The 27,841-nt window shown below is 44.3% G+C and overlaps 1 protein-coding gene across 1 annotated transcript in view; it reads right to left on the minus strand.

Moving 5' to 3' along the window:
• The window catches only part of NLRC3 (NLR family CARD domain containing 3), a 36,900-nt gene that overhangs the window by 2,748 nt on the left and 6,311 nt on the right, over positions 1–27,841 (minus strand). Inside the window, 13 exon segments of the mRNA XM_032231029.1 lie at positions 1,004–1,087; positions 3,863–3,946; positions 5,440–5,523; positions 7,462–7,545; positions 10,558–10,641; positions 12,506–12,589; positions 14,121–14,204; positions 15,871–15,954; positions 17,198–17,281; positions 18,759–18,842; positions 20,230–20,313; positions 22,209–22,292; positions 25,235–25,321. Of these exon segments, the coding sequence (XP_032086920.1) occupies positions 1,004–1,087; positions 3,863–3,946; positions 5,440–5,523; positions 7,462–7,545; positions 10,558–10,641; positions 12,506–12,589; positions 14,121–14,204; positions 15,871–15,954; positions 17,198–17,281; positions 18,759–18,842; positions 20,230–20,313; positions 22,209–22,292; positions 25,235–25,321 (1,095 nt within the window).

Here is a 27,841-nt window from a genome sequence, read left to right on the forward strand (position 1 = left end):
AAACTGCTGGCCTTTCAAGCGACAAGTTCAGTGTCTTTAGCCAGAGTCACTGCGTCCCTAATAGAATAGAATAGATAGGTAGGTAGGTAGGTAGGTAGGTAGGTAGGTAGGTAGGTAGGTAGGTAGGTAGATAGATAGATAGATAGATAGATAGATAGATAGATAGATAGATAGATAGATAGATAGATAGATAGATATAAATACATATAGAGAGAAATAGAGAGATAGAGAGATATAGAGAGATATAGAGATATAGATATAGAGACAGATACATACATACGTACATACAAACATGTATGTATGTATGTATGTATGTATGTATTATGTCACAATCCTTGGTATGCCCAAATATGGGAGGGAGCATACTGCTTCCTTTCTCTGTCTATCGGCTCACCCCAGGAGACCATCCAGACAGAAAGAGGGAGACAGACAGACAGACAGACTTTGCGATCTCCGGAACTTAAAATGTATTATCCACTTAGCTTTCATTAGCCTCCGCTACCATTGTCAGAGTGTAAAAACTACCATTGAAGAGAGATTTGTCTTTTCAATGGTAGTTTTTACACAATGTTAACAGAAGCTAATTAAAACTAAATGGATAATATATTTTAAGTTCCAGAAATAGCAATGTCTGTCTCTTCCTTTATCGCTACACCTGGAACTCATTTTCTTAGGATACACACCCTAAAGTAGCTGAAACTTGCCGTCAAAGCTAGGAAGCCCAATTCTTTGAGATACAGAAGAGGTTGCTTCCATTTTGAGCAATAGCATACATCAACCTTGGCAATATGAAGACTTGTGGACTTCATCACCCAGAATTCCCCAGCCAGCCATGCTGGTGGGGAATTCTGGGAGTTGAAGCTCACAAGTCATCAATCAGTCTTAAAAATTCTGGAATTCCGGAAGTTGAAATCCCTAATTCTTTAAAGTTGCCAAGGGTTGGACACCCCTCGCCTACAGTAAGTATTCTTCACAAGCAGCCTTTCCCACATGTGCTACTTACTTCAATCTGCGGAGGGTGCTGTTAACTTTCAAGGAGTGGGCCATGGCTTTGGCTCCCATCAAACCAATGGAGTTTCCTCTAAGGCTGAAATCAGAAGTAAGGAAGAACCGTGAGGAGGAGGAGGAGGAGGAGGAGGCTACAGCTCGATGGAGCAATTCACCCATCTCTGAGATAGAAAGGGAGAGTGAGAGACCCCATCCCCATAATCCAGGCAGGGAATGATCCCCTTCCCCAATGTTCCCAGGTGGTATCCAAGAAACACCATTAAATATATATGAATGAATAAATAAATGAATCTTGTGAGAAGTTAGGACAGCTGAAATCTAAATAGGTTTCAGAGATTTTCAGAGGGTTCTAAGACCGAACTCTTGAATTGGGCAAGGCTGGCACAGACTCTAGTGGTGTGCCTCAGCAATTTTAAGATACGTAGACTTCAACTCCCAGGATTCCTCACCCACCTTAAAATTTGCTGAGGTTGAGAAACCTGGTTCTTTCTTAAGGGTACTTCCAAGGAATGCTCAGCCATCTCAGCAATTCCCAGTTGGATGATGGGAACTGCAACCCATCACATTTGGGTGAGCAGCAGATTGGTGAAGATGGACTCAGCCAACCTGTTAAGGCTGTGATGAGTGCCCTTTGTGGGCATGCGCGCCATTGCCAATTGCTCTTCAGGTCCCTAGCGCACACATGCACACTGGCCAGTTTTTGGTCTTTGCGGGTGCTGGAGCCCGAAAAAGTGCCGATTTCTGCGTCCTTTTCTGGCCAAAACCAGCCTGGAAAAATGGCCAAAAAACAGGCATTCTGGTTTGGGCATTCAGAAAGGTTTGCCATCACTGTGCTAGGGTCTGAGATATATGAGCAGAATCCCCCATTCCCACTCTGCACCTTATTGAAATCAAGCAGATTTTTAGATCGAGTCAAGGAGATGGTCACTACACCTCAAAGAGCACAAATAAAAAGATGGAAACTTCATGTTCAACAACTTCATCATTGGCTAGAACAGCACGAGGAGTTGCCTGGAGATTCGAAGGAAGTTTGGAGATGTTTAGAGCACTGGTTTGGCTAGAAATAAAGACCCTATGGAAAAAAATAGGGGTCTCTCCCTATTAACTGTGAATGCCGGCACCCATTCAAACAACTCTCTGTCTTTTTCACTAATAGCAATAGCAGTTAGACTTATATACTGCTTCATAGGGCTTTCAGCCCTCTCTAAGAGGTTTACAGAGTCAGCATATCGCCCCCAACAATCTGGGTCCTTATTTTACCCACCTCGGAAGGATGGAAGGCTGAGTCAACCTTCAGCCGGTGAGATTAGAACCGCTGAACTGCAGCTAACAGTCAGCTGAAGTAGCCTGCAGTGCTGCACTCTAACCACTGCGCCACCTCGGCTCTAACATGCACACCGAACACGCACCCTCGGACCAACATGCACACCGAAGATCACACTGGCGGGACATATCTCCTGCCATGAACGTTTTTAATCTTTTAAAATTGAAATTACCGTATTTTTCAGAGGATAAGACGCACCTTAGTTTTTGGGGAGGAAAATAATAATAAGAAAAATTCTACCTCTGCCTACCAGCATCCCTGGTGTTCAGCTGACACATGGTCAACAGATCAGCCAACAAATAGGCAGAGCAGCTAAGTCAGCCAATGGGAGCTATATGGACTCTGAAATTTGCAACAAGGGGACAGGATGGAGCCTGGCTTAGCCGAGAACTGAAAGTGAAACTGCTTGTGTTTTGCTTGTATTGACTTCTACCATGGAAAACCTGTATGGTATATTGTTTTGACCCCCCCCCCCTTCTCCGTCCAGGAACGAAAGCCAAAACAGACATACGAAAGAATGTTTTAATCAGTTCAGACTCTTGTTGACTGCAAGCCCAAAATAAACAAAGAGATAATCACTCTGGCAAAAAGTCCTATAAACATACGTCGCACTGCAAACAGGCTTCTCACAGCAAACCTATTTCTCCAAGTTGGTTTCTCTTAATTCGTTAATGTGAACGAGTACGTTGACTCCTGCAACCAGGGCATGGCACAAACAGTCCCTTTTATAATCAGGAGAGGATCTTAATCAGCATCAGCTAAGCACAATCATCTCCTACAATTACGCAATTGTTTCTTCCGTTGAGTAACCTTTCAACGGGGTGCATCCTGAAACAACTTCCAAGTGTTTTCCTGAACACTCCCTCTGATCCAATGTTCTGCCGCCACCTGGTGGCCAACCAGTCTCTCCTCACCCTGCTCAGAGTTGACACCCTGTCCAGGGTCCTCCACCTCCTCCAAGGCCGACTCATAAGACCCCTCGCTGTCAGAGTCTGGCAGCAACTCCAACGGCTCCTGCCAGGCCACAACAGTATATTATTATTATTTTGAATCCTGCTGAATCAGTTACTTGTGTGTGCTTTCTGAATGTGATTGCTGCTGTAAACCCTGAGCAAGCCAGGACAGCTTCAGCACTTATTGTAGCCTGATTCAACACAACGGATTGGTGGGTGGATCGTATTTGTTCCCCTTCCCTTGGTTTTTGTTCAGCCGCCCTGAGTCCCTTCGGGGAATAGGGCGGCTTACAAATCGAATAAATCCAATCCAATCCAATCCAATCCTCCCCCAATCAGCTGTTCCAGGCTGCAGGGATTGCCACAGACCATTGCTGCCTCCATGCCTCCCGTTTTTTGCCTCTGGTGGGGGTGGGTGGTGCTACATTCAGCACCCAAATTTTCACCCTCTTTTGGGGGGGAGGGGGGAGGTGCATCTTATACTCCAAAAAATACAGTAATAATTTCCCCCTTTCTAGTTCCTGCGTTGTTCACACAAGACGATATCCCTCGTGGGAAATAACATGAGATTACTTACTCCAAGATGGCAAGGTTCTTGTTAACGACCAATGCTTCGGCCAAGGCTGTGGCTCCACTCACCCCGATTGCTGCCACCTGCAGGCTGCAAACAGATCAGCACCTTTTAAGAGGGCTCGAACTATGCCAGCCTGCCATTTGGCAAAGCACCAATTCAGTATAAGAGAAGATTTGTAGCTCAGGGTCCTTGATGTTCCCTGAGCTTGGTGGTTGGTTTGAAGATGTTGCATTACCGAATTAGGTAATGTTGTCAGTATGAGGAAGCACGGGTTGGTGGAGATATGCCGGGTCAAGCTGTTGTATATAAACAAGGGGAAACCCCAAACTCCCTAGTACTGATGATGTTACCTAGTTGGGTAAGGAAACATCTTCAGGAAAACAATCAAGATCAGAGAGTACCAAGGTTCTACCTTTCACCAGAGCATCCAGGAACTCAGGTGGGATCAATGGTCAAAAGAAGGAAAGGTTAGAATGTTCATGATTCTGAATTTTGATGTCAACATGATTTGGACCTCTGTCCTCTCTGCTTTCCATATAAACAAGATGAAACACATAGGAGAAGCTTGTGAGATCAAAACTGTTCCTGGCTGGTCTTTTCACTTATAAAATTCCTGCGGAAAATGAAAGCCCTATTCAAAAGATAATAGAATTAGATTCAATAGATAATTAAATTAGACTTGTCTGAAGTTGTGTAGGGTTTCCTGCCTAAGCAGGAGGTTGGAATAGAAGTCCTCTAAAGTCCCTTCCAACTCTGTTATTCTATTCTAGTCTAATATTTTAATGTGATGTTTTTCCACTCACAAAAGAACTGCCAGTTTTCTGGGATTTGATGACCTCAAGTTTAGAGAAGGAATCTAATTGTAGTTCATTAAACTCTTCTGGTGTTGGAAATAACAAAATAACAGATAAATCATCAGCCTGTTCTAACCTCAACCATGAAACAGACTCCTTGTCCCTACAAAACCCCTTTTTATTAAGCTACTGTGAATTCCTTATCTGGCTTGGAGAGCTGCCAGCCGATATCTTCAAAACGCAATGCTATACTTGGCAAGAAGTCTTTTAGACTCACGAACCAATTAAGCAAACTATTTGTCTCCTGCAAACTCCACTCCCCTTTTGCTCCTCTTTATTCCCTATGGGAGGGGCCATTCACTGTCCACCTCGGCCCATGTTCTTTAACTGTTCCCTTCTCCTGGCAGCTCTGTGCATGCGTACCTCGGGAACAGGCTCCAGCTGTTCTTCTGCCCTATTGATCTCCGACTCCAAAGGCAGCTGATAACTGTTGGATGGCCCTGGCCCCCTCTCTGCCTCCAACACAGAGCCCTCATCAGAGCCTTCCCCAGAATCCAGGATTGTCCCATGTTCCTCCCCAACCTCCTCACTGTCTGAGTCTGCTGCTAGCTCTGCTGGCCGCTGGCGGGCCACAACACAGCCATTAAACATACAAGGAGTCCTTGAATTAAGATCACAATTGAGCCCAGAAGTTGGGCCATCAGGAGCTGATCTCATCCACCCAATGCTTCCGCCTGCCTCTCTTTTAACTGATGTGCTGCCCTCCTAGGTAGCAAAGAAACTTACTAAAGAGCTTCCAGCGTTGAGTTCACCCGTAGGGCAGAGGCCAAAGCAACCGTTCCTTCATCCCCAATGGCATTTTCTTGCAAACTGAGAGACAATAAATGCAAAATGTTTATTGGAATGTAATTATCAATACCAGCAATATTAAATAAAGTGTGCTCAGACGCTGAAATACACCATGCAAATTAATTGGAGAGAGTGGAAAGGAGAAAAGTAGAGGCAAGGAGGAAGAGAGGGGATAGGAGAGGGGGAAATAAAAGGGGGAGGAGAAGTAGGAGAGAAAGAAGGAGTGGAAAGAGGAGACACAGGAAGGGGAAGTAGAGAAGAGAGGGAAGGCAGAGGGAAGAAAGGAGGTAGGGAAGAAGAAGGGATAGGAGAGAGGGAAATAGAAGGGGGAGGAGAAGTAGGAGAGAGAGAAGGAGTGGAAAGAGGAGAGAGAGAGGAAGGGGAAGTAGAGAAGAGAGGGATGGCAGAGGGAAGAAAGGAGGTAGGGAGGAGAAGAGAGGGAGAGGTGATAGGGCGGCAATGAAATCGGGTATAATATAGTGCATGGAAGGCAGAAGAGCAAATGATAGCTGTTGTGGGTTGATGGCAAGAGGGAATGATATAATACGGAATAATGCAAAATCACCTTTGGTTAAATGTAATGGCATACTTGTGGTTAGATATATGAAATTAAAAAAAAAACTTTTTCAAATGCAAAGGACTAGTTTACGTCACAGCTCAAGGGTGGTGGAGATTCGACTTATTATAGGCTCAAAAGTTTGATAATACCCGCAATGGAAGAACAGTTTTGAAGCAGATGAAGATTGCGGCGATGACTTCTTTTGGATTAGAGGAAAAAACGCTACGTTGAGGGTTGACTGGAAACTATTTTTGCATAAAGTATGCGTATGGGAGAGTCCATATATACCTACCTGGCCAGCCAAAAATTCTTTTGAACCAAATCAAATCCACTTCTGTTCATTTCTGTTCAACGTAGGCCTTTGGTGAGGATTCAACGTGGAAGCACCAACTTAGTTGACGGTTACCCAGACTCATTCATGCTCTAATGGCTGCCTTCACACCAAGCTGAACTTGGGTGAGTTTTAACCTTGGCTAGTTTGCTTTGTGGATTAATATGCTGTGCAACCCCCTGCCTGTTTCATTGGTTTATGGTTGGGTGTATTGACTCGGTCCAGATGAGGCTTTCTCAATGTGGAAAAGATGGTTGCAGGCTTGAATGTGGCATTGATGGCATATGTAATATTTAATGCTAGCTGGATACCTGTGCTTTGCGATGAAACTTTGTGATCAGGCTGTACAGGAGAAATTTGGTTCACAATCTGTTGGCTCAGGGATGGTTGGTGATTGAAACACATAAGGGAATATTGCTCTCGCCGCCTTGAGTTCGGAAGCAGTTCCATAGGTGGAAGGCATGGACATTTTGGTGAGGTACTGACATTTAGTACTGTAAGGAGCCCCAGACCGCTCCTGAGTGAAGGAGTGGAATGTTTGCCAGTTTGAACTGAGGTAACAGAATATGAGGCAACTGGCAGTTGGAACAGAGTTCATTTCAGGTGGGGAGGGGGAGTAGAATTTCTAACTCCTTAGCATTAGAGCGTGTTAATATAAGGCAACTGGCAGTTGAACAGAGTTCTTTTCAGGTAGGGAGGAGGAGTAGAACTCCTTAGCATCAGAGAGTGTTAATTACCATATTAGATACACTAATGATCTGATGGTCATTTCAAAAAATCCTTTCTTAGCAAGCACCTAGAAGCCAAGAGGAACATACGTGCCAAATTTCAAGTTTGTAGGCTTTATGGTTCTGGAGATTTTGTGTTGAGTGAGTGTTACTTGCCTTTTATATAGAGATTAAAAATAGTAAATATGTAATTAAAGCAGAGTCATCGCAAAGTATCCTGCAGCAACCCAATTCTCACATGTTTACATCAATCCCGATATTTTAGAAAAGTGGATTCCCACCCACCCCGCCCACCCCAGTCATTGCAAAAATGGTTCATCTGAATTTAGATGAAAACTTACTCCAAGATGGTCAGGCTCCTGTTGCATTGCAAAGCTAGATTCAGGGCCTTAGCAGCTTTGGCCTGGATGAAATTCCACTGCAAGCTAAAAGAAGAGAGAAAAATCAGAAAGAAGGCAAATTCTGGAGCGTGTCAGTTCAGAATAGGGATGCTGTGGGTCTGAATTGGTCCCCTGGCATGGAAAGGGAGAGGGTGACTGCCCCATATTTTTTTCTAAAGTCCTTTCCTCAAATCCTCCCTTGAGTGAAGTTTGGAATTACAGTTATTTAAAATGAAGGAAATATTGTTTTTTGGCGGGGTGGGGGGAGATATTAGAGCCAAAACAACTTTTTGTCTCTTAACCAATATTCCTTGGACTGTTGTGGGCCACCAGTAGCCAGTGGATCTGGCAGCAGATTCGGAGGGTGAGGAGGTTGGGGAGGAAGATGGGCCAGTCCTGGAGTCTGGGGAAGGCTCAGATGAGGGCTCTGTGTCAGAGGCAGAGAGGGGGCCAGGGCCGTCTGACAGTTATCAGCTGCCTTCAGACTCAGGCATCAGTGAGGCAGAAGAACAGCTGGAGCCTATTCCAAGTGTACCCCTGTGCAGAGCTGCCAGACAAAGGGAACAGCTAAAGAACAGGGGTCGACTTGGGAGTAAGGCCACAGGTGGAAGGTAAATGGCCCCTCCCAGAGGAAATAAAAGAGATTGCCACCAACAATGGCTTGTGTTTTTGGGCTCTGCTCATTGCGTTTTCAGCCTCCAAATGCTCGACGCGTGGTGCCCAAAATGGCTACCCGGAACAGCTGCTGCCTTCTCTTACCCCTTCCCCGCTTTGCCTGCTTTAGTCTCTGGAGCTCCCTCAGAGGATCAGCGGCAGTAATTTTCAATTTGAAACATGGAGCAATTTTCAGAAGAGGAAACTTTAATTTTGCAAAAGATTTGGGATGCAATTCAAAAGTTATTGGAGGTAACTTGGAGAATTGGCAAGAAGATAGAGTTTATACCAGAAAAAAATGAGGGAGATGGAGCTCCAAAAACTGAAGAGAAAAATGAACACAAAGATAAGAAAACTAATGATTTGATTTCTGAAATGAAAGTGGTTGAAAGCGAAAAAATGGGAGTTTGGAGGGGTGAATTCGATGGTCCGGAGCTCTGCCCCAAATTTCAAGGCACAAAAGAAGAAAAAAGAGAAAAAATGGTTTTAAAGAGAAAAGTTTTATCAGAAACATATATGAAAAATGATAATAAAAAAATAGCTGTTTGATGATCAGTAAGTAGGAATTTAGTAATTTTTAGATTGCTTGCTTAAATAAATAGTTGATAATGGTAACAAGGTATAATTTCTATGTTGGCTGGAGGTGAGGAAGCTGGATATAAGTAATAAATGATTTCGTTAACAAATATTAATGATAACAATAATAATGAAATGATAAGAGATATAGTTAACAACATATATATGTACTGGTTTAATATAAGGAATTTGGATATAAATTGCAAACAGTGATTTGGGAAAAAAAGGTTTAGAAATTTAATTAATTAATTCTTACTTTGAATATGTTATAAAGGTGTAATGTTATTGGATATATGAAAGTAGATAACAAAAAAATTAACTAAGTTTTATAATTAGTAAGTAGTAATTTAGTAACTTATAGATGGTTATGTTAAATAAATAATTGATAAGGGCAATAAGGTATACATATATGTTGGTTTGATGAGAAGAAAATAGGTATAACAGTAAAGGATTTTTGTTAACCAATATTAATTATAACAACTAACAATGGAATGATAAGGATAAGGGATACAGATATATATATATATATATATATATATATATATATATATATATATATATATATATAAAATATATATATATAAATAGATCTATACTAGTCTCCCTTTATTTATTTATCAGCACAAATAAAAACACACACATATATATATATATATATGTGTGTGTGTGTGTGTGTGTGTGTATGTGTGTATGTATGTATGTATGTATGTATGTATGTATGTATGTATGTATGTATGTACGTACTACCATAACAAAAGGAACCTGGACACAAATTGTAAACAGTGATTTGTGGTGGGGGGAAAGGGCTTAGAAATTTTGTCAACTAATTTTTGTTTAGAATATGTTGTAAAGGTTTAAAGCTACTGGATGACTCTGTAATAATTAATGAAATGCCATTAGGTGGTTGTGTTTTTAACTATGGATTATTCTGGGCAAAAGGACACTAAAACAATTTCAGTCAAATGAGAACTATGATATGTTGAAAGTAAGACTCATCAAGAACTTTGACATTTGATATGAATGTAAGTAATGACTGTGGAAGAGATGCATGAGATGTGTGTATTTGTTTAGTAAAAATAAAAAAATTGTAAAAAAAGAGGAACAGCTGTGCTTTTGAAGCTGTTTTTCAGCCCAAACACTGATCTTCTCTGCTTTGCCTGCTTTTCTAATTGCTGCTCCCTCTGACAATCAGCTGTGCTTCATTTTATTTTTTTTGTAAAACTTTTTATTTTTATATCAGCTGTGCTTTAGACAGACAGCCCCCATCACCCCCAACCTCAAAACCAGCAAGCGAATTAATGTGCTGAAGCTGACCAGGCCAAGGACTAGCCAGATGAATACCTGGTAGGCAGGATTCCCCCCCACCCTATTTTCCTTCCCCAAAACTAAGGTGCGTCTTATACTCCGAAAAATGCTGTAAGTGTTTTTTTAATCAGGCAATCTGTTCTACCCAAATATGGGACGGAGCATATTGATTCCGCTTTTGAGCCCCAATCCAGGAGCCTTCACAAGCAGTCGCTTTCACAACAAACTATTTTGAGGAAGCAACTTTGCAAGTGGGCAACGAGCTTCAAACTGCAAGAGATTATGGATAACTCCCACCTTTTTGTAATAGGCAGAGATTATGCTGGGGATCTCATCCCCACCGCACTATTTGTATACTCCCCTGGAGTAGGAAACTCAAGAGCTGCTCGGGGGCTTCCATCCCTGCTTGATGTCCTGCACTTGGGTTTTTCATTTCGGAAGATGCCAAGGCCCTGAAAGCCAGGATGAGGCCAGGCCAAGAAAGACCGCAAATGCCACCCTGGCATAAATGCCATAACTCACTGCAGAGAAGTGAGGGCTTGGTTCTCCTTCAACGCCTGGGCAATGGCGTGGATCCCCTCGTCATGAAGCAAGTTGGCTGCCAAGCTGGAAGAAACACCCAAAGAAAGGAGGGTTAGAAAGATGTACGGATCCCATTGAAGATTTAGCTTCACGGGGGTTATTTCAAAATAATGTAATATACTTATGGCTCCCTGGTTTCTAGCCCCATGCCTTTAATTGCAACACCAACATGGCTCTCAAAACTATAGTAGAAAGTTAGCACCCACGCCTCTCCTAGAAGAATGAAATATTTTGAGAAATATTTTTTAAAAGGCAGAATATTATATTTCCCTGAATGAGAAATAGAGAAACATGCCCTTGGAGACAGAAAGCAGCCCCCCTTGATGGCCCTCAGCAGATGCCAGCACTTAAGAGAGAAAGTGCTTATTGAGATCTGGGTAGTTCTATTCATAAGCAAAGTCCCTGCAGCAAGGTCTGAACGAAGGTAGGGTTAGCCCTCTGCCACAATAGCAATTGCCTCTTTCATTGCATCAGCCAAACTTCAATCAAATTTAGCTCAGACAAACTTCTAGGTTTTGTGCATGGCCCTATGGGACAACAGCCGATAGAATACACATTCTTGCACAGGAACAGGAAGCTCAAGTGCAAAGCCCAGGAGAAGGTATAAATACCCCTCCACTCAACTCCATGTGGCCAGCTGACCCAGAGCCACAAACGTGGTTCTGTTTCCTCAATAAATAATGGACCCTCTTTCCAATCAACCTCCAGCCTCCATTTTGTCTCCAATATCTTTCTCCTGCTTGGAAATGAACCAGACAGATATTTCTTCCAACACTATCAAAGTAATCATTAAATAGCCAGCATCCAAAAGTTTTAATATGGTGCTGTTACAAAAGGTTTTGCTCTTTGCATTTGGGCCCACAATAGAACTTTTTGAACAATGCCTCCCCCTAAGATCAAGTGTCCCAATAAGCCAATAAAACACATCCTCAGTACAAATAGCGAGTTACGGTGCACAGAATAGGACAACTCGCCATGGCCAACTTTCTACAGCCAACTCACCATGGCCAACTTTCTACAGCCAACTCGCCATGGCCAGCTTTCTACAGCCAACTCGCCATGGCCAACTTTCTACAGCCAACTCACTATGGCCAACTTTCTACAGCCAACTCGCCATGGCCAACTTTCTACAGCCAACTCACCATGGCCAACTTTCTACAGCCAACTCGCCATGGCCAACTTTCTACAGACAACTCGCCATGGTCAACTTTCTACAGCCAACTCGCCATGGCCAGCTTTCTACAACCAACTCACCATGGCCAGCTTTCTACAGCCAACTCGCCATGGCCAGCTTTCTACAACCAACTCGCCATGGCCAGCTTTCTACAACCAACTCGCCATGGCCAACTTTCTACAGCCACCTCGCCATGGCCAACTCACTGCAGGATAACTCACAGCCAACTTCTCATGGGGCAACTCGCTGGAGGACAATTCTACAATTCAATTTAATTATTTAAAATAAATAAAATGAGCAATGTGGTGACTTAGAGGTGGAGCTCTCGCCTCACAATCAGGGGGACTGTGAGTTCAATCCTAGGTACAGGCAGATATTTCTCTCTCTGGGCACAATGAGAATATATCTGCTGAATAAAACTCCGCATTGGTGACAGGAAAGGCATCTGGCCAGTAAACACTCCGCTCCATTCAGTTGCCCAGACTCCACCCCGATGCAAGGGGTTATGGGATCATTAAAAGGAGAATTAAAATAAATAAAATACTATTTTAATTTCTGCCATTCACATTTCATTCTGTTCCTTCTTTTGTGTCCTTTCTTTAATGATTCTATTCTGCCATTTCTCTGATATTAGTGTAACTCTTGTTGCGCAGTGAGTTGGATGTAACCTTCATTACAAATAGACATGTAAAGTTGAACACAGAAGGAACTCACTCCAGATTCTTCAGGGTACAATTAGTCCTCAGACCATGGGCAATGGCTTGCGCTCCCTCTTGGCTTATGGAGTTTTCCCGCAGACTGTTTTAAAAAATGGAAGAGAAAACCATTATTACCTCTGTTTGGTATGACACTCCAGTCTGACTTAAGAACGTAGAAGAGGATAGGGAAATCTGCATCCTTACGATTCCCTTTTGTGATGATTTAAAAGCTAATTGTTTTATTTACACGCCCCCAACAAGGGTATGAAGAAGTAGGCATGAATCATCCAGATATCCTGAGCATCTGATAATCTCCTAGAATACTTTAGTGTCACTGTAACAGGGGTGGGTTCCTGCCACTTCTAACCTCTTCTATAGAAGAGGTTCCACAAATCTACAGTGCCGTTTAGAACCGGTTCCAGCTCCCTCCCCCCGCCCGTCCGCACATCATCAAGATGAAGAGCGAGAGGAGGAATTCTGGGAGTTGAAGTCCACAACTCTTAAAGCTGTCAAGTTTCTACACCCCTGGGGGTTTTTTCCCCAAAGGGTTAGGGGTGCAAGGGTCTTGTAAGTTGACAGCTTTAAGACTTGCACACTTCATTGCCAGAGTTCCTGAGCCAACATGACTGGAGGAGGAATTCTGGGAGTTGAAATCCACAAGTCTTACAGCTGTCAAGTTTGAACATCCCTGGGGTACTTTTTCTAAAGGGCTAGGGGTGCAAGGGTCTTGTAACTGGACAGCTTTAAAACTTGTGTGCTTCAAATGCCAGAGTTTCTAAGTCAACATTTTGGTTGCTAAGCAAGAGTGTTGTTAAGTAAGTTTCACCACATTTTACAAGTTGGCCACACCCATCCAGTCACATGACTGCCAAGCCACTCCCACTCGGTCACATGGCCAGCAAGCCAATCCCACCCAGTCACGTGGCCAGCAAGCCACTCCCACAAAGCAGGCCACACCTACAGAAGAGGTTCTAAAAAAAATTGAAACCCACTACTGCACTGCACGTATATACACCCGAGATGGGTTCCTACCGATTCGGACCAGTTCGGCTGAATAGGTAGTAACTCGGCTAGACATCCCCCCCAAAACCAGTTCTATCGGTGGCCCCATAGATGCCGCCATCTTGGTTTTTGCTACTGTGCATGTGCACACAAAGCAAACCGGGAGTAACACAACCCAGAATCCACCCCTGACATACACCTTATACCCATACAACAAAATTCACATAATGCCCAGAGACCAGGCCCAACACACATGACAATCCCCCCACCATACTCACACACCGAAAATTTCCCACCCCTCTCTTTGGGAAGGTATAATATTATAAGTGTAAGTGTGCCAAAAGAAGGGAAGATTTATAGTTCAGGATTTAACTGTGGGGTCTTTGGTGCTCTCTGAGCTTGGTGGTTTTCTTGCAGACGTTTCATTACCAAGCTAGCTAACATCATCAGTGCCCATCAAACTCAGAGAGCACCAAGGACCTCACAAATGCATCACTGCTGACTTGGACCAATGTGGTAAACAGTCAGAGCCAGTGATATATTCTAAATATCCCTCCTTTTAGAATTGTAGGGAAAGGTCAGAAGGCTTCGTGGGAGCTAGAGATGGGCGCATCCCAGTATGGACCTACTTGAGGCTGGTGAGACCTTGGTTGCAGCAGAGAGCCCGTGTGAGCGCTGTCACTCCGGTGTCGCTGATGGAATTGCTCTGGAGGCTGAAATAGACACGAATCATGGGAAAATGTTCTGACTAGGCTTCCCCAGCAGCATGAAGCCGAGTCCTCATCCTGATAAACCCCTTTTATTTCATTTACAATGAATTCCTCTACAGCAAAGTCCTTTCCTCGGTCTTTCAAGATAGTTCACAATTACTGACTTTTATCAGGCTTGGAGAGTGGCTAGGCCGATATCTTTCAGACGCCGTAATACTTGACAAGAGTGCAGGAATGAACTATTTGTCTCCTGCAAACTCCACTCCCCTTTCACTCCTCTTTTATTTCCTCTGGGAGGGGCCATTCACCGTCCACCTGTGGCCTTACTCCCAAGTCGACCCCTGTTTTTTAGCTGTTCCCTTTGTCTGGCAATTATGCACATGCGCACACTGGGAACTGGCTCCAGCTGTTCGTCTGCCTCACTGATCTCCGACTCCGAAGGCAGCTGATAACTGGCATACGGTCCTGGCCTCCTCTCTGCCTCCAACACAAAGCCCTCATCAGAGCCTTTCCCCAGACTCCAGGACTGGCCCATGCTCCTCCCCAACCTCCTCACTGTCTGAATCTGCTGCCAGCTCCACTGGCGTGCCACAACAGAAAACGAGAAAGGTGTGCTAGCTAGATCACTTCTTACTCGTATTCTTCATGTTCTACTTGATGTTTTTTTCACCTAAGACCGCAGTGATTAATAAGCCTGGCAAAAGGAGGGGGCTTAAAATTGAGCATGTTTCACTGCAGCCTTGCTTAGCAATGGAAATTCTAGTCCCAATTATATATATTTATTGATATCCCACCTTTATTTTTACAAACAACCTGAAGGGGCAAACGTACTCAACACATCTTCCTCTTCCTATTTTCCCCACAACAACAACAATCCTGTGAGGTGAGTTGGGATGAGAGAGAATGACTGACCCGAAATCACCCATCTGGCTTTCATGGCTAAGGTGGAACTAGAACTTCTGGTCTCCTGGTAATTGCCCCAAACTCACTAAGCTGGCTTTCAGGGATAAGGTGGGACTAGAACTCCCGGTCTCCTGGTGATTGGCCCAAAGTCACCCAGTTGGCTTTCAGGGCTAAGGTGGGACTACAATGCCCAACCTCCTGGTGATTGGCCCAAAGTCACCCTGTTGGCTTTCATGGCTAAGGTGGGACTAGAACTTCCAGTCGCCTGGCGATTGTCCTAAAGTCACCCAGCTGGATTTCATGGCAAAGGTGGGACTACAATGCCCAGTCTCCTGGTGATCAGCCCAAAATTATCTAGCTGGCTTTCATGGCTAAGGTGGGACTAGAACTCACTGTCTCCTGCTTTCTAGGTTGGTGCCTTAACCACTAGACAAAACTGTAGTCTCTTTCCAAGCCAGAGAAAAAGTCACCCCACCAGGTAGAAACCCCACCATGGCTAAAGTGGGACTAGAACTCCTGGTTGCCTGGTGACTGGCCCAAAGTCACCCTGTTGACTTTCATGGCTAATGTGGGACTAGAACTCCTGGTCGCCTGGCGATTGGCCCAAAATCACCCAGATGGCTTTCATGGCTAAGATGGGACTAGAACTCACTGTCTCCTGCTTTCTAGGTTGGTGCCTTAACCACTAGACAAAATTGTAGTCTCTTTCCAAGCCAGAGAAAAATGTCACCCCATCAGATAGAGACCAGCAGGGTGAGCCACTTACTCCAAGGTTAGAAGGGTGTGATTCAACCTTAGTCCTTCAGCCAAAGCCGCCGCACCCAGGTCGCCAACACAATTTCCCGACAAACTATAAAAGAAGAGCAATGAATGGAAGCTAATAAGACACCGGTTGATTTAAACCTGTAGGAGGACACTTTAAAAAATGATTATAAATTTAAGTTCTCATAAGCTTGATTTTTCCATTCCATCTGATGGATAGAGTTATTCTCCCGCAAAGGGAGAAAGGGATTGATTGATTTAAGAAAATCAACTAACTCTTAGTATCTCCGGGCAGTTTACAAAGATAAAAACTCAATAAAAATACAATTTAAAAAAGCAACAACCCACCCCCAACCCCTTCGGCAACAACAATCAATCAAATAAGCCACTTGATGGGCTCCATCCCTCCCTGGAGTCTCCAGGTCTGTTGACAGCTAGCATGTATACATATATATTGCTGTTAAGGTAATGATGATTTAATAGCTGCTGTAAGGCTGTAAAATGAGATGATGCAGTGAGAATGAGTCAGCAGGGTTACTGTCACTTTAAGAAGCTGTCTATATAAGAGAGGCCCTGTCTCTCTCTCCATGTGTGCTTCCGCGTTATAGTTGAAGATTGATTTTGCCTAGTATGTGTATGTACACACACACACACACACACACACCAGAGGTGAGTTGCTACCGGGTCAGCCCAGATTGGTAATAGCGCCGGGAAGCTTCGCCCACCCACCCAGACACTTCTGTGCATGCACAGAAGCGTCGCACGAGCACGCATGCCCACACACAAGTGAACCGGTAGTAAAAAAAAATTGGAAACCCACCCTTGACACACACACACATACAAGCATGTAGAGCCATGGCTTCAGGGCCTGTGAAAGAGTGTGAAAATGGGGGGCAATATTTTCTCCACAGGGAGGATGTTCCACAGGGAGGGAGCCACTACGGAGAAGGCCCTTCCTCTTGGTCATATGAGAGGGGCCTGCTTAGGAAAAGGGATCTGTGGTACTCCCTGCTTCCCTGCTCCAGTGAGTTGGGTAGATTTGACCAGCAAAAGGCAGAAGATGGTGCTTGACTGAGTGGATTCAATCTCAGCACATCCTGTTTCCAAAACACAGCCCTTCTGATGTCTTCATGTGTGGTCTGATTCCTACAACAGGTGTGTGATGTCCTGATCCCCATCAAAGGCATCTGTCATGATTTTCTCCCTCTACAAATCCCCATGGACCAGTCAGCCATCTTACAAATGGCCGACCTCTATGGTTAACTACCCCCGCCCCGACTCTCTTGCCACATCCATGGCTGAGGGGAAGCATTTTGTTTCTCACTCCTCACTTGAGGTCCTTGAGCCCCCAGTTCCTCTTCAGGGCTTCGGCCAGCTGCTTTGAGCCTTGCGGTCCTACCTCGTTCTTCTGGATGCTGGGAAAGGAGAAGGAGAACACCGTGAATGGATCCAGAGATGGGGCACTGTCCTAAATAGGGACTCTCTACATCAGAAGAGGGCCAATTTGAAGGGAGGGCCATAGATATTTAGGGTCACGAGGGGGTCTTTTCTAATTTGAGGAGGGCATGTCATCAACTCTGTTTCTCTCTTGCTTTCACTCTATCATTTCTCTGTCTGTCTGTCTGTCTGTCTCTGTCAGTCCGTCCATGCATCCATTCACCCACCCACCCACCTCTAAATAGCTAGCTATCCATCTATCCCTTCTATTTATCTGTCATCTATATGTCTGTTTCTGTCTGTCTATCCATCTCTATCTATCAATAGAATAGAATAGAATAGAATAAAGAATCAGGAATAGAATAAAGAATCAGGAATAGAATATTAGAATAAAGAATCAGGAATAGAATAGAATAGAATATTAGAATAAAGAATCAGGAATAGAATAGAATATTGGAATGAAGAATAGAATAGAATAGAATAGAATAAGAATCAGGAATAAAGAATCAGGAATAGAATAGAATATTAGAAAAAAGAATCAGGAATAGAATAGAATATTGGAATGAAGAATAGAATAGAATAGAATAAAATAGAATAGAATAAAGAATCAGGAATAGAATAAAGAATCAGGAATAGAATAGAATATTGGAATGAAGAATAGAATAGAATAGAATAGAATAAGAATCAGGAATAGAATAGAATATTGGAATGAAGAATAGAATAGAATAGAATAAAGAATCAGGAATAGAATAGAATATTAGAATAAAGAATCAGGAATAGAATAGAATAGAATAGAATAGAATAGAATAGAATAGCAGAGTTGGAAGAGACCTTGGAGGTCTTCTAGGCCTACCCCCTGCTGAGGCAAGAAACCCTACAGCATTTCAGACAAATGGTTATCCATCTATCTCTTTGATTTATCTGTCTATCATCTATATATTTCTGTCTGTCAGTCCATCCATCCATCCCTATGCATTTATCTGTATCCCAGTTTTATTATTTTTCCATTAACATACCTAATCCTCCGTCCTCCTATTTTCCCTACAACAGCAAACCGGTAAAGTGGCTCTGGCCGAGAGGGAGAGAATGGCCCAAAGTCATCTAACCTACCTAACCACCTTTCATGGTCTCTCGCTTTCTAGCCTGCTGCCTTAAACCATTAGACCAAAACCGGCTCTTTCAACATGGTGTCAAGGAGGAGAAAAGCAGATTAAGGGGCCTCTCTGCAGAATTGCTGCTTTGGATAGCAACAAGCAGCCCAGCCAGCTAACGTCATTCATCCATCACTGCCAGAAAGAGCCAGAGGGGGGAATCAGGACCTCTCAGCCCTACTTCAGAGCAGGGGACTTTACAACTTGTGGACTTCAACTCCCAGAATTCCTCAGCCAACGGATGTTGCCCAGGAAGGGACAGGGTGGGAACGATGCCATGGGGTCAACGATGGGACAAACTCACTGCAGCGTCGTCAGTGTTTGGTTGCTGGCGAGCACCTCGGCCAGGCCTGCTGCTCCTTTGTCCTTGATCATGTTGCTTTGGAGGCTGGAGGAAGAGAACGGCCTGGTTAGAAGGTCAAGCATCAAAGTAGCCCTCAACACACAGCCATTCAGTGGTATAGGTTCTCCTGCTCGAGCAGGGGGCTGGACTAGAAAACCTCCAAGGTCCCTTCCAGCTCTATTCTAAATTCTAAATTAGATAAAGGTAAAGGTTCCCCTCACACATATGTGCTGGTTGTTCCCAACTCTAGGGGGCGGTGCTCATCTCCGTTTCAAAGCCGAAGAGCCAGCGCTGTCTGAAGACATCTCCGTGGTCATGTGGCCGGCATGACTAAACGCCGAAGGGCCATGGAACGCTGTGACCTTCCCACCAAAGGTGGTTTCTATTTTTCTACTTGCATTTTTTAAATGCTTTCGAACTGCTAGGTTGGCAGAAGCTGGGAGAAGTCACGGGAGCTCACTCCGTTATATGGGGCATGGATTCGAACTGCTGAACTGCTGACCTTCTGATCAACGAGCATCAGCATCTTAGCCACTGAGCCACCGCGTCCCCTCTAAATTCTAAATTAGGAACCATGCAAAGTCACAACTCTGCTGAAAAGAGTGGCTTATGACCAGTCCTCCCACCTACAACCGTCATGGAGCTGTGAAGCTGTGGTGGCGCAGTATTGCAGGCTAACTCACTGCTCACTGTCAGCAGTTCGATCCTGACTGGCTCAAGGTTGACTCAGCCTTCCATCCTTCCAAGGTGGATAAAATGGAGGACTCAGATCGTTGAGGTCAATGTGCTGACCCTGTAAACTGCTTAGAGAGGGCTGTAAAGCACTGTGAAGCAGTATATAAGTCTAGGTGCTATTGCTACTTCTTCCTTCCTTCCTTCCCTCCCTCCCTCCCTCCCTCCCTCCCTCCCAGTGGTTACAATGCAGTATTGCAGGCTTCCAATTGCCAGCAGTTCGATCCTGACTGGCTCAAGATTGACTCAGCCTTCCATCCTTCCGAGGTTGGTAAAATGAGGACCCAGATTGTTGGGGAAAAGAGGCTGACTCTGTAAACCGCTTAGAGAGGGCTGTAAAGCACTGTGAAGTGGTATATAAGTCTAACTGCTATTGCTATAGCCTCCCATGGTCCTCCAATCAAACCGGACAACCAGCCTCTATTTTTGATGGTTGCCACATCCTCCTGGGGTCACGTCATTTGTGACCTTCCCAGCCCGCAGCTCCCGACAAGCAAAGTCAAGGGAGCAAGTTGGATTCACTTAACAACTGAAGGATTCACAACAACCATGGCACAAAAAAATAAAAAAAATGGGCATCCTCATTTAACATCTGCCTTGGTTGGCAATGGAAATTCTGCTCCCAGATGTGGTCATATGTTGAGGACCACCTACTCAAGGCTTGAGGGTTCAAGACCAAGAAAATAGGAGTTGACCTTACTTTAGGGAAAGCAAGTGTTGGTTGTTTTTCAAGGCATCAGCCAGCGCCTTCGCTCCATTGGGCCCGATGGCGTTGCTCCGGAGACTAACAGAGGGAAAGAGAGGAAAATTAGCGGCACACACTGATCATCTCCGGATTCTGCTATCATCTTGGAAGCACTGTTCCCTCTAAGGTGCGCGGCTGCGTGGCCGCGCACGTGGCAATAAAGCACCGCGCAGCAATTTCTAACTGCCATGCAGTGATTTCAGTCACAGGCTCCGGAAGCTGAGGGGCCTCAGAAAATTGAGGGTTACCACAGGTGCGGGGATGGTGGCAGGAGCTTACACGGCACAGCTTGTCTCCTAGGACCTCCTAGGCTCCGGCTGCGCCGCTTATTACCGTCAGTCGCCCTGTGTTCAGCAAAGCAAACGCGGGCAAGTCCTTTGCAGGCGGCTAGAACTGGCCGCCCTCAAAGGACTTCTCCAGACTTGCTTTGCTGAACACGGAGCGACTGACGGTAGTTTGCGCTGGCCACGGCCGCTCAAACTGGCATCAGTCGCCCCGTGTTCAGCAAAACAAGCCCGGGGAGGTCCTTTGTGGGCAGTCAATCCTAGCCCGGCGCTGCAGCTGAAATGAACCCCCAAAGCCCCTGCCGCCACCAGAATATCTGCTGCCTCCTCCTCCTCCTCCTCCTCCAATAGCACTGCCGGATTTGCCGCACGAAGCTGCAGCTGAGGTAAAGCCGCCAAAGCTCCCGCCGGCACCCCCGCTCATGGCAGTGATGCCTCCCCCTCCACGCGGAGCACCTGAGCTGGGCCCCGCATTATCCCTCCCCCTTCCTCCTCCGCCATGCTTTTGAGGAGCCATGAGGCCGTGGGAGCTAGTAGGAAGGCGGTGGAGGGGGCGGGAGCAGGAAAAAAAAGGCCTCATGGCTTCTCAAAAGCACGGCGGAGGTGGAGGCAGCGTCAGGGGTAACGCAGAGCCCAGCTAAGGTACTCCGAGCAGAGGGGGAGGCACCACCGCCACTGCCATGGGTGTGGGCACCAGCGGGAGCTTTGGCGGCTTCATCTCAGCTGCAGCGCCGGGCAGCAAATGTGGTGGTGCTGTTTGAGGAGGAGGAGGAGGCAGCAACAGTTATTCTAGTAGTGGCGGGGGCTCATTGCCATCTTCAGCGGCAGCCCTGCCCCCGAAGATGGAGCAGATCTATGCAGATGACATCGCCACAACATGACTGGAGGAGGAATTCTGGGAGTTGAAGTCCACAAGTCTTAAAGCTGTCAGGTTTGAAGACCCCTGGGGTTTTTTTCCCTAAAGGGTTAGGGGTGCAAAGGCTCTTGTAACACAGCTTTAAGACTTTGTGCTTCAAATGCCAGAGTTTCTGAGCCAACATTTTGGTTGCTAAGCAGGAGCGTTGTTAAGTGATACTGATATTATATAACACAAGCAGGTACCTTGAATAAACATAACTTTGAGTTTCAAATAATACTGATTTCATTGTTGTCTTAGGTGACATCTGTGAAAAAAATTCAGGTGCTCAGGCATGAAAATGTGCCACTCAAACACTATACTTTTCTGCTCACACTGAAAAAAAATTAGAGGGAATATTGCTTGGAAGTATTTAAAATTTAAAATACTTTAAAAAAAATATGACAAATATTAAGCAGGGACAGAGGTTTCCCTGTTGAATGGTGTGGTGGCCTAGAGGTGGAGCTCTCCCCTCACAATCAGGGGGGCTGTGAGTTCGATCCTAGTTAGAGGCAGATATTTCTCTCTCTCTGGGCACAATGGGAATATATCTGCTGAATGAAACTCCGCATTGGTGACAGGGAAGGGCATACTGCCAGTAAACACTCAGCTCTATTCAGTTGCCCAGATTTTGCCCTGCGAGGGATTATGGTGATGATAGAGGTTTCTCTGTTGGGGCAGGCTCAACTCAATGGCAGCCAGTTGCCGACCCTTCATAGCACCACGGTGTTTTTTTAATCCCACCAAATACTTACTCCAGAGCTAAAAGGCTCCTGTTGACCTTCAGGGATTTAGCCAGAGCTTTGGCTCCTTTGGTACCAATCTGGTTTTCTGCTAAGCTGTGAAAAAACAAGTAATTTAAAACATAGTTAAAATCCCTTTAACTAGTGAACTGGTGATATATTATATATAATATATCCAATATATTTATTATTGTGTCACAACCCCTGGTATGCCCAAATATGGGAGGAAGCATACTGCTTCCTTTCTCTGTCTATCGGCTCATCCAGACAGAAAGCCATTATTTTTAATGTTGCCTTTTTTGTTACATTTGTGTTGTATTTGTGCTGATAAATAAAGAGTGGCTAACACAACTGCCTAATATGTAACACAGCCCAGGTTCAAATCCCAGTAAGGGTATGGCTAGCTGATGAGAGCTAAATAGCTTGAAATAGATCTATACTAGTCTCCCTTTATTTATTTATCAGCACAAATACAACACACACACACACACACACACACAGACACACATTCCCTTTAACTAGTGAACTGGTGAGATAGATAGATAGATAGATAGATAGATAGATAGATAGATAGATAGATAGATAGATAGACAGACAGACAGACAGATATAGATATAGATATAGATATAGATATAGATATAGATATAGATATAGATATAGATGATATAGATATAGACATATAGATATAGAGATATAGATGATATATAGATATAGATGATATAGATATAGATTATAGATATAGATATAGATATAGATATAGATATAGATATAGATATAGATATAGATTATAGATATAGATATAGATATAGATATAGATATAGATATAGATTAGATAGATATAGATATAGATATAGATATAGATATAGATATAGATATAGATATAGATATAGATATAGATATAGATATAGATATAGATATAGATATATATATAGATATAGATATAGATATAGATATAGATATAGATATAGATCACCAGTTCACTAGTGAAGGCCAAATAGAGCTTTTTAGTCTGGTGCCTAGGCATGCATATTTTCCAATGAGACAAATCAGGGCAGGAAGATCATTTTATTACAATTTATCAGAATATTCAGACAAAAGGATTCCTCTCATGCAAAGAGGAAACCCCGATTCTTAGCTTAAATTCCCTTTTATAGTTAATGTAAAAAAGAAAAGAAAAAAATGCAAGAGGAAAATTGATAGAATAGAATGATATAGAACGACAGACTCGGAAGGGACCTTGGAGGTCTTCCAGCCCAACCCCCTGCTTAGGCAGGAAACCCTACACCACTTCAGACAAATGGTTATCCTCCCCCCAAGCAGATATTTTGTGCCCATTAAGAAAGAGTGTGCCAGCCTATCTACAAAACAAAAGATCTTCGGCCATAGGCCTTCAGGGCATAATAGCATTAGCCCACTACCGTTTTGCAGAAGATACAGAGCTCACTACATTGCGCAATCTGCAAAGGGTATTTCAGTCATTGCATCACCCATAGAAACGTCAACCAAACTTAGCTCAGACAAAAACACCTGGGCTTTGTACTTTGCCTATAGAATCAGCTATGACCTCTACATAACCCATGCATGGCCCCATGGGAGTCTGTCAACAGCCAATAGAATGTGTGTTCTTGCACAGGAACAGGAAGCTCAAGTGCAAAAGCCAAGAGAAGGTACAAAACCCCTCACACTCGCAACTCCATGTGGTCAGCTGCCCAGAATCTGCTTCATCAATAAATGGACCCTATTTCCAATCATCTTTTACCCTCCATTTTGTCTCCAAGGCCTTTTCTCCCAGCTTGGAATGGAACCAGTTGGATATTTCTTCCCACCCCATCTAAAAGAATGTCGCCCTCAGTTGAGGCAACTGCAACGCAATTGTTTGTAAGTCATTTTCGATCCCCCATCGCTCGGTCCTATCTATAAGAAATTATTCCTAAAAATATAGTCTTCTCCTTCAAATTATCATGTCAGAGGAGATATCAATTGTCATCAATCATAAGGAAACTGCATTATTAAATATTTGTTCTTTATTGTCTTACAAGTAATAAAAACCTTGGAACATCAAGAAAAGTGACAGCTGCAAAAAATGTGTCCTGTCTCAATTTGACACTGCTAGAAATCAACAGAGATAGGATCTCTGAAAGACCAAGGAAGGAGAAGCAGGAAACGATCCATCTCCTCCATCTCTGTTATGAGGTTGCAGTCTTATTGTCAGATGTTGGGGGGGGGGGGTGAGACTATGATTTTTTCATCCCAAAACAAGGATAATTTCTTCCCCACGAAGGGGATAATTATGACAGCTGCTAATAATGTCCAAGAATGGAAACAGAAATATAAAATGCTCGTGTTCAATCGGGGGGGGGGGAAGAAAGGATGAGAGAGAAAGAGAGAGAAAGAGAAAAAGAAGGAGAAGGGAGGAGAAGGAGAAAGAGGAAGAGGGAGAATGAGAGAGAAGAGAAGGAGGAGAAGGGAAAGGAAGGGGAAGGAGAAAGGAAGAGAAAAAATGAGAGAGAGAAAGAAAAAACGAGAAGGAAAGAAAAAGAAAGGAGCAGAATAGAAAGAGAAAGGAAGAGAAAATGAGAGAAGAAGGAAAGAAAGGATGAGAAAGAGAAAGAGAAAGGAAAGGAAGAGAAGAGAAAAGAGAGAGAAGAGAAGAAGAAAGGAGGAAGAGAAGAATGAGAAAGAGACGAGAAAGAGAAAAGGAGAAGGGAGGAGGGGAAAGAGAGAGAATGAGAGAGAAGGAAAGAGAGAGAAAGAAAAGAAGGAGAAGGGGAGAAGGAGAAAGGAAGAGAAAGAATGAGAGAGAGAGAGAAAAAGACGAGAGAGAAAGAAAAAGAAGAGCAGAAGGAGAAGAGAAGGAAGAGAAAGATAGAGAGAGAAAAAAGAACGAGAGAGAAGAAAAGAAGAAGGTAGCGAGAGGAGAAAGAGAAAGGAATATAAAGAATGAGAAAGAGAGAGAAAGAGAAAGAGAAAAAGAAGAGGAGGAGAAGGAGAAAGAGAGAGGGAGACAGAGAGAAAATTGTCCTCTCGATGAGAAATACCTGATTCTCTGAATTTGACAGTCTTTAACACTCAGCATGCTGGCTGAGAAGGTCCTGTCACGGTCCTTCAACTGGTTGCAATCCAACCTGCAGGGAAGAAAAAAAGGGGGGGGGACCAAAGCATTTTTCATTAGTGGGGAGAAGAAAGAAATGGGTGGGTTATTTAGGCCCATGATGAGAAATGGTGGAGTGTTCCCAGTGGCTGTGAGAACATTTGACCAAAGGCGGCTGGGGTGGGTGTGAGCCAGAGTGGTATTCAACAGGTTCTGACCAGTTCTGGAGAATCGGTAGCGGAAATTTTGAGTAGTTGGAGAACCAGTAAATCCACCTCTGGCTGGCCCCCCCCCATCTATTCTCTGCCTCCCAGTCCCAGCTGATCGGGATGGAATGGGAATTTTGCAGTATCCTTCCCCTGGAGTTGGGAGGGATGGGGATTTTGCAGTATCCTTCCCTGGAGTGGGGAGGGAATGGGGATTTTGCAGTATCCTTTCCCTGGAGTGGGGAGGGGAATGGGGATTTTGCAGTATCCTTTCCCTGGAGTGGGGAGGGAATGGGTATTTTGCAGTATCCTTTCCCTGGAGTGGGGGGGAGGGAATGGGGATTTTGTAGTATTCTTTCCCTGGAGTGGGGAGGGAAGGGGGATTTTGCAGTATCCTTTCCCTGGAGTGGGAGGGAATGGGGATTTTGTAGTATTCTTTCCCTGGAGTTGGGAGTAATGGGGAGTTTTGTAGTATCCTTTCCCTGGAGTTGGAGGGAATGGGGATTTTGCAGTAGCCTTCCCCTGGAGTGGGGAGGGAATGGGGATTTTGCTGTATCCTTCCCTTGAGTGGAGTGAGATGAAGATTTTGCAGTATCCTTCCCTTGGAATGGGGAGGGAATTGGAATTTTGCAGTATCCTTTCCTGCCATTCCCATCAAGCCATGAATGCCACACAATGCCCACAGAACTGGCAGTAAAAAAACTTTGATTCCCACCACTGGTGTGAACCTAGGCGATAATCTGTCTTGAACCTATCTTGAATTGTTGGTTTGAAAGGAAGATGAAGACTGGACAGAGCAGGGAGATTGAAATTCTAGTTGTCTTCAGCCAGATGTCTACAGAGATTCTCCATCATCCAGGTCATGGTTGTCCTAAATATTTCCCACCCGCCCCCGAAAAGGTAACTAGACTCTCTTAGTTTTTTTTATCTGAAAATGTTTCGCTTCTTATACAAGAAGCTGCTTCTGAACTAAAAAACCAAAGTAGCTTCTTGGGTGAGAAGTGAAATGTTTTCAAGCAAAAAAACAACAACAAAAAAAAAACAAGTCCAGTTCTCTTTTGGAAAAAAAAAATGCACTTTTGGACCTCGAGCTATAGAAATTCCCAGAAACAATCCAAAAAGCTGTTAGCAGCCCTGAAGCGAACCTGGATGGGGCCATCTTTGCGGCTCAGGGTTGCCCTTAGATGGGAGGGGGGAGGGAAACCGTTAACTGGGGATTTGCAGTCAAAGCAAAAGATTTTCTTGTGGGAACCAAGGTCATTCCAACAGGTGGCTGGGGAGAGAAAGAACAAAGTATCCAAGCAACCGGCCAGCAGTTCCATTGAACCATGCGACCGAGGACTTGGAGTGGGGAGGGGAAACTTTCACTTTTGAATTGGATGAAAACCGTGGGAACCTTCAGAGGAGGTTTTCACCAATTGCGCCAAAATGATGTATCCCATAATTGTTCTTTGAGGAATTTCCTTGCCTCGGAGTTCTGCTTTCAATTGGATGCACTGACAGCGTTATGGGGAAGGGAGTAAAGTACTGAATGAGAAGAGGGGAGGTCCAAGTCCTAATTCACCCAACCATGGAAGGTCCATGGGGACGTTGGGCCATTTCCATTGTGATGGTGTCGTGGCGAAAGTTCTGTCAGGCCTCCAGTCATATTCCTTTTAGGATCTTTGGCCTGTCACACTTTCTATTATTTGACTATGCAGTTTCTTAGTGGGGAATAGGGCTGGGGGAATAGTAAGGAGCAGAATGTGTTGCTATCAAATAAAACATTCCTTTCGAGAAGCCCAAGGTCATCTTTTGTCTCTGCACCTCTGCACCTGACCGGAACTAGATAGGTAGAATGCCAGCGTGGCAGAGGAAGATTGGACTATGTGATGGACTTGTGGGTGCGGGGGCAAGGTCTTGAACTTTGAACTGGGTGGAAAACTTAGGAAGCTTTCAGATTCGGGTTTCCACAGTTTGTACCAACATGTCTCTCTTATTAAATTGGAACTTTGATGAAAGCTATGCCTTGAATTCTGTTTTGATCCTGGATGGTATTTGGAATGCTGACAGGTTTCTGTTGTGGGAGAAAACACAAGGTGGGGGGGGAGAACTTTGTGCAACCACCATTGGACTCCTGAATGAAAAACAGGATGTGCCTCTTATTTACAGGGCTGGGATCCTACTGGTTTAACAACTGGTTTGCTGAGCATGCGCTTTGCATGCACAGTGTAGAGAAGACTTAACTTCCAGATTACTGTTTGGGAAAGAAAACAGCTGAGGCATGGCAATCTACTCTTCCGTGCAACGCAGTTGAGAAGATATGTAAAAGGTTCTCCTTGCACATATGTGTTAGTCATTCCCGACTG

This window comes from Thamnophis elegans, chromosome 14 (genome assembly GCF_009769535.1).
Source record: "Thamnophis elegans isolate rThaEle1 chromosome 14, rThaEle1.pri, whole genome shotgun sequence".
Lineage (NCBI taxonomy): Eukaryota > Metazoa > Chordata > Lepidosauria > Squamata > Colubridae > Thamnophis > Thamnophis elegans.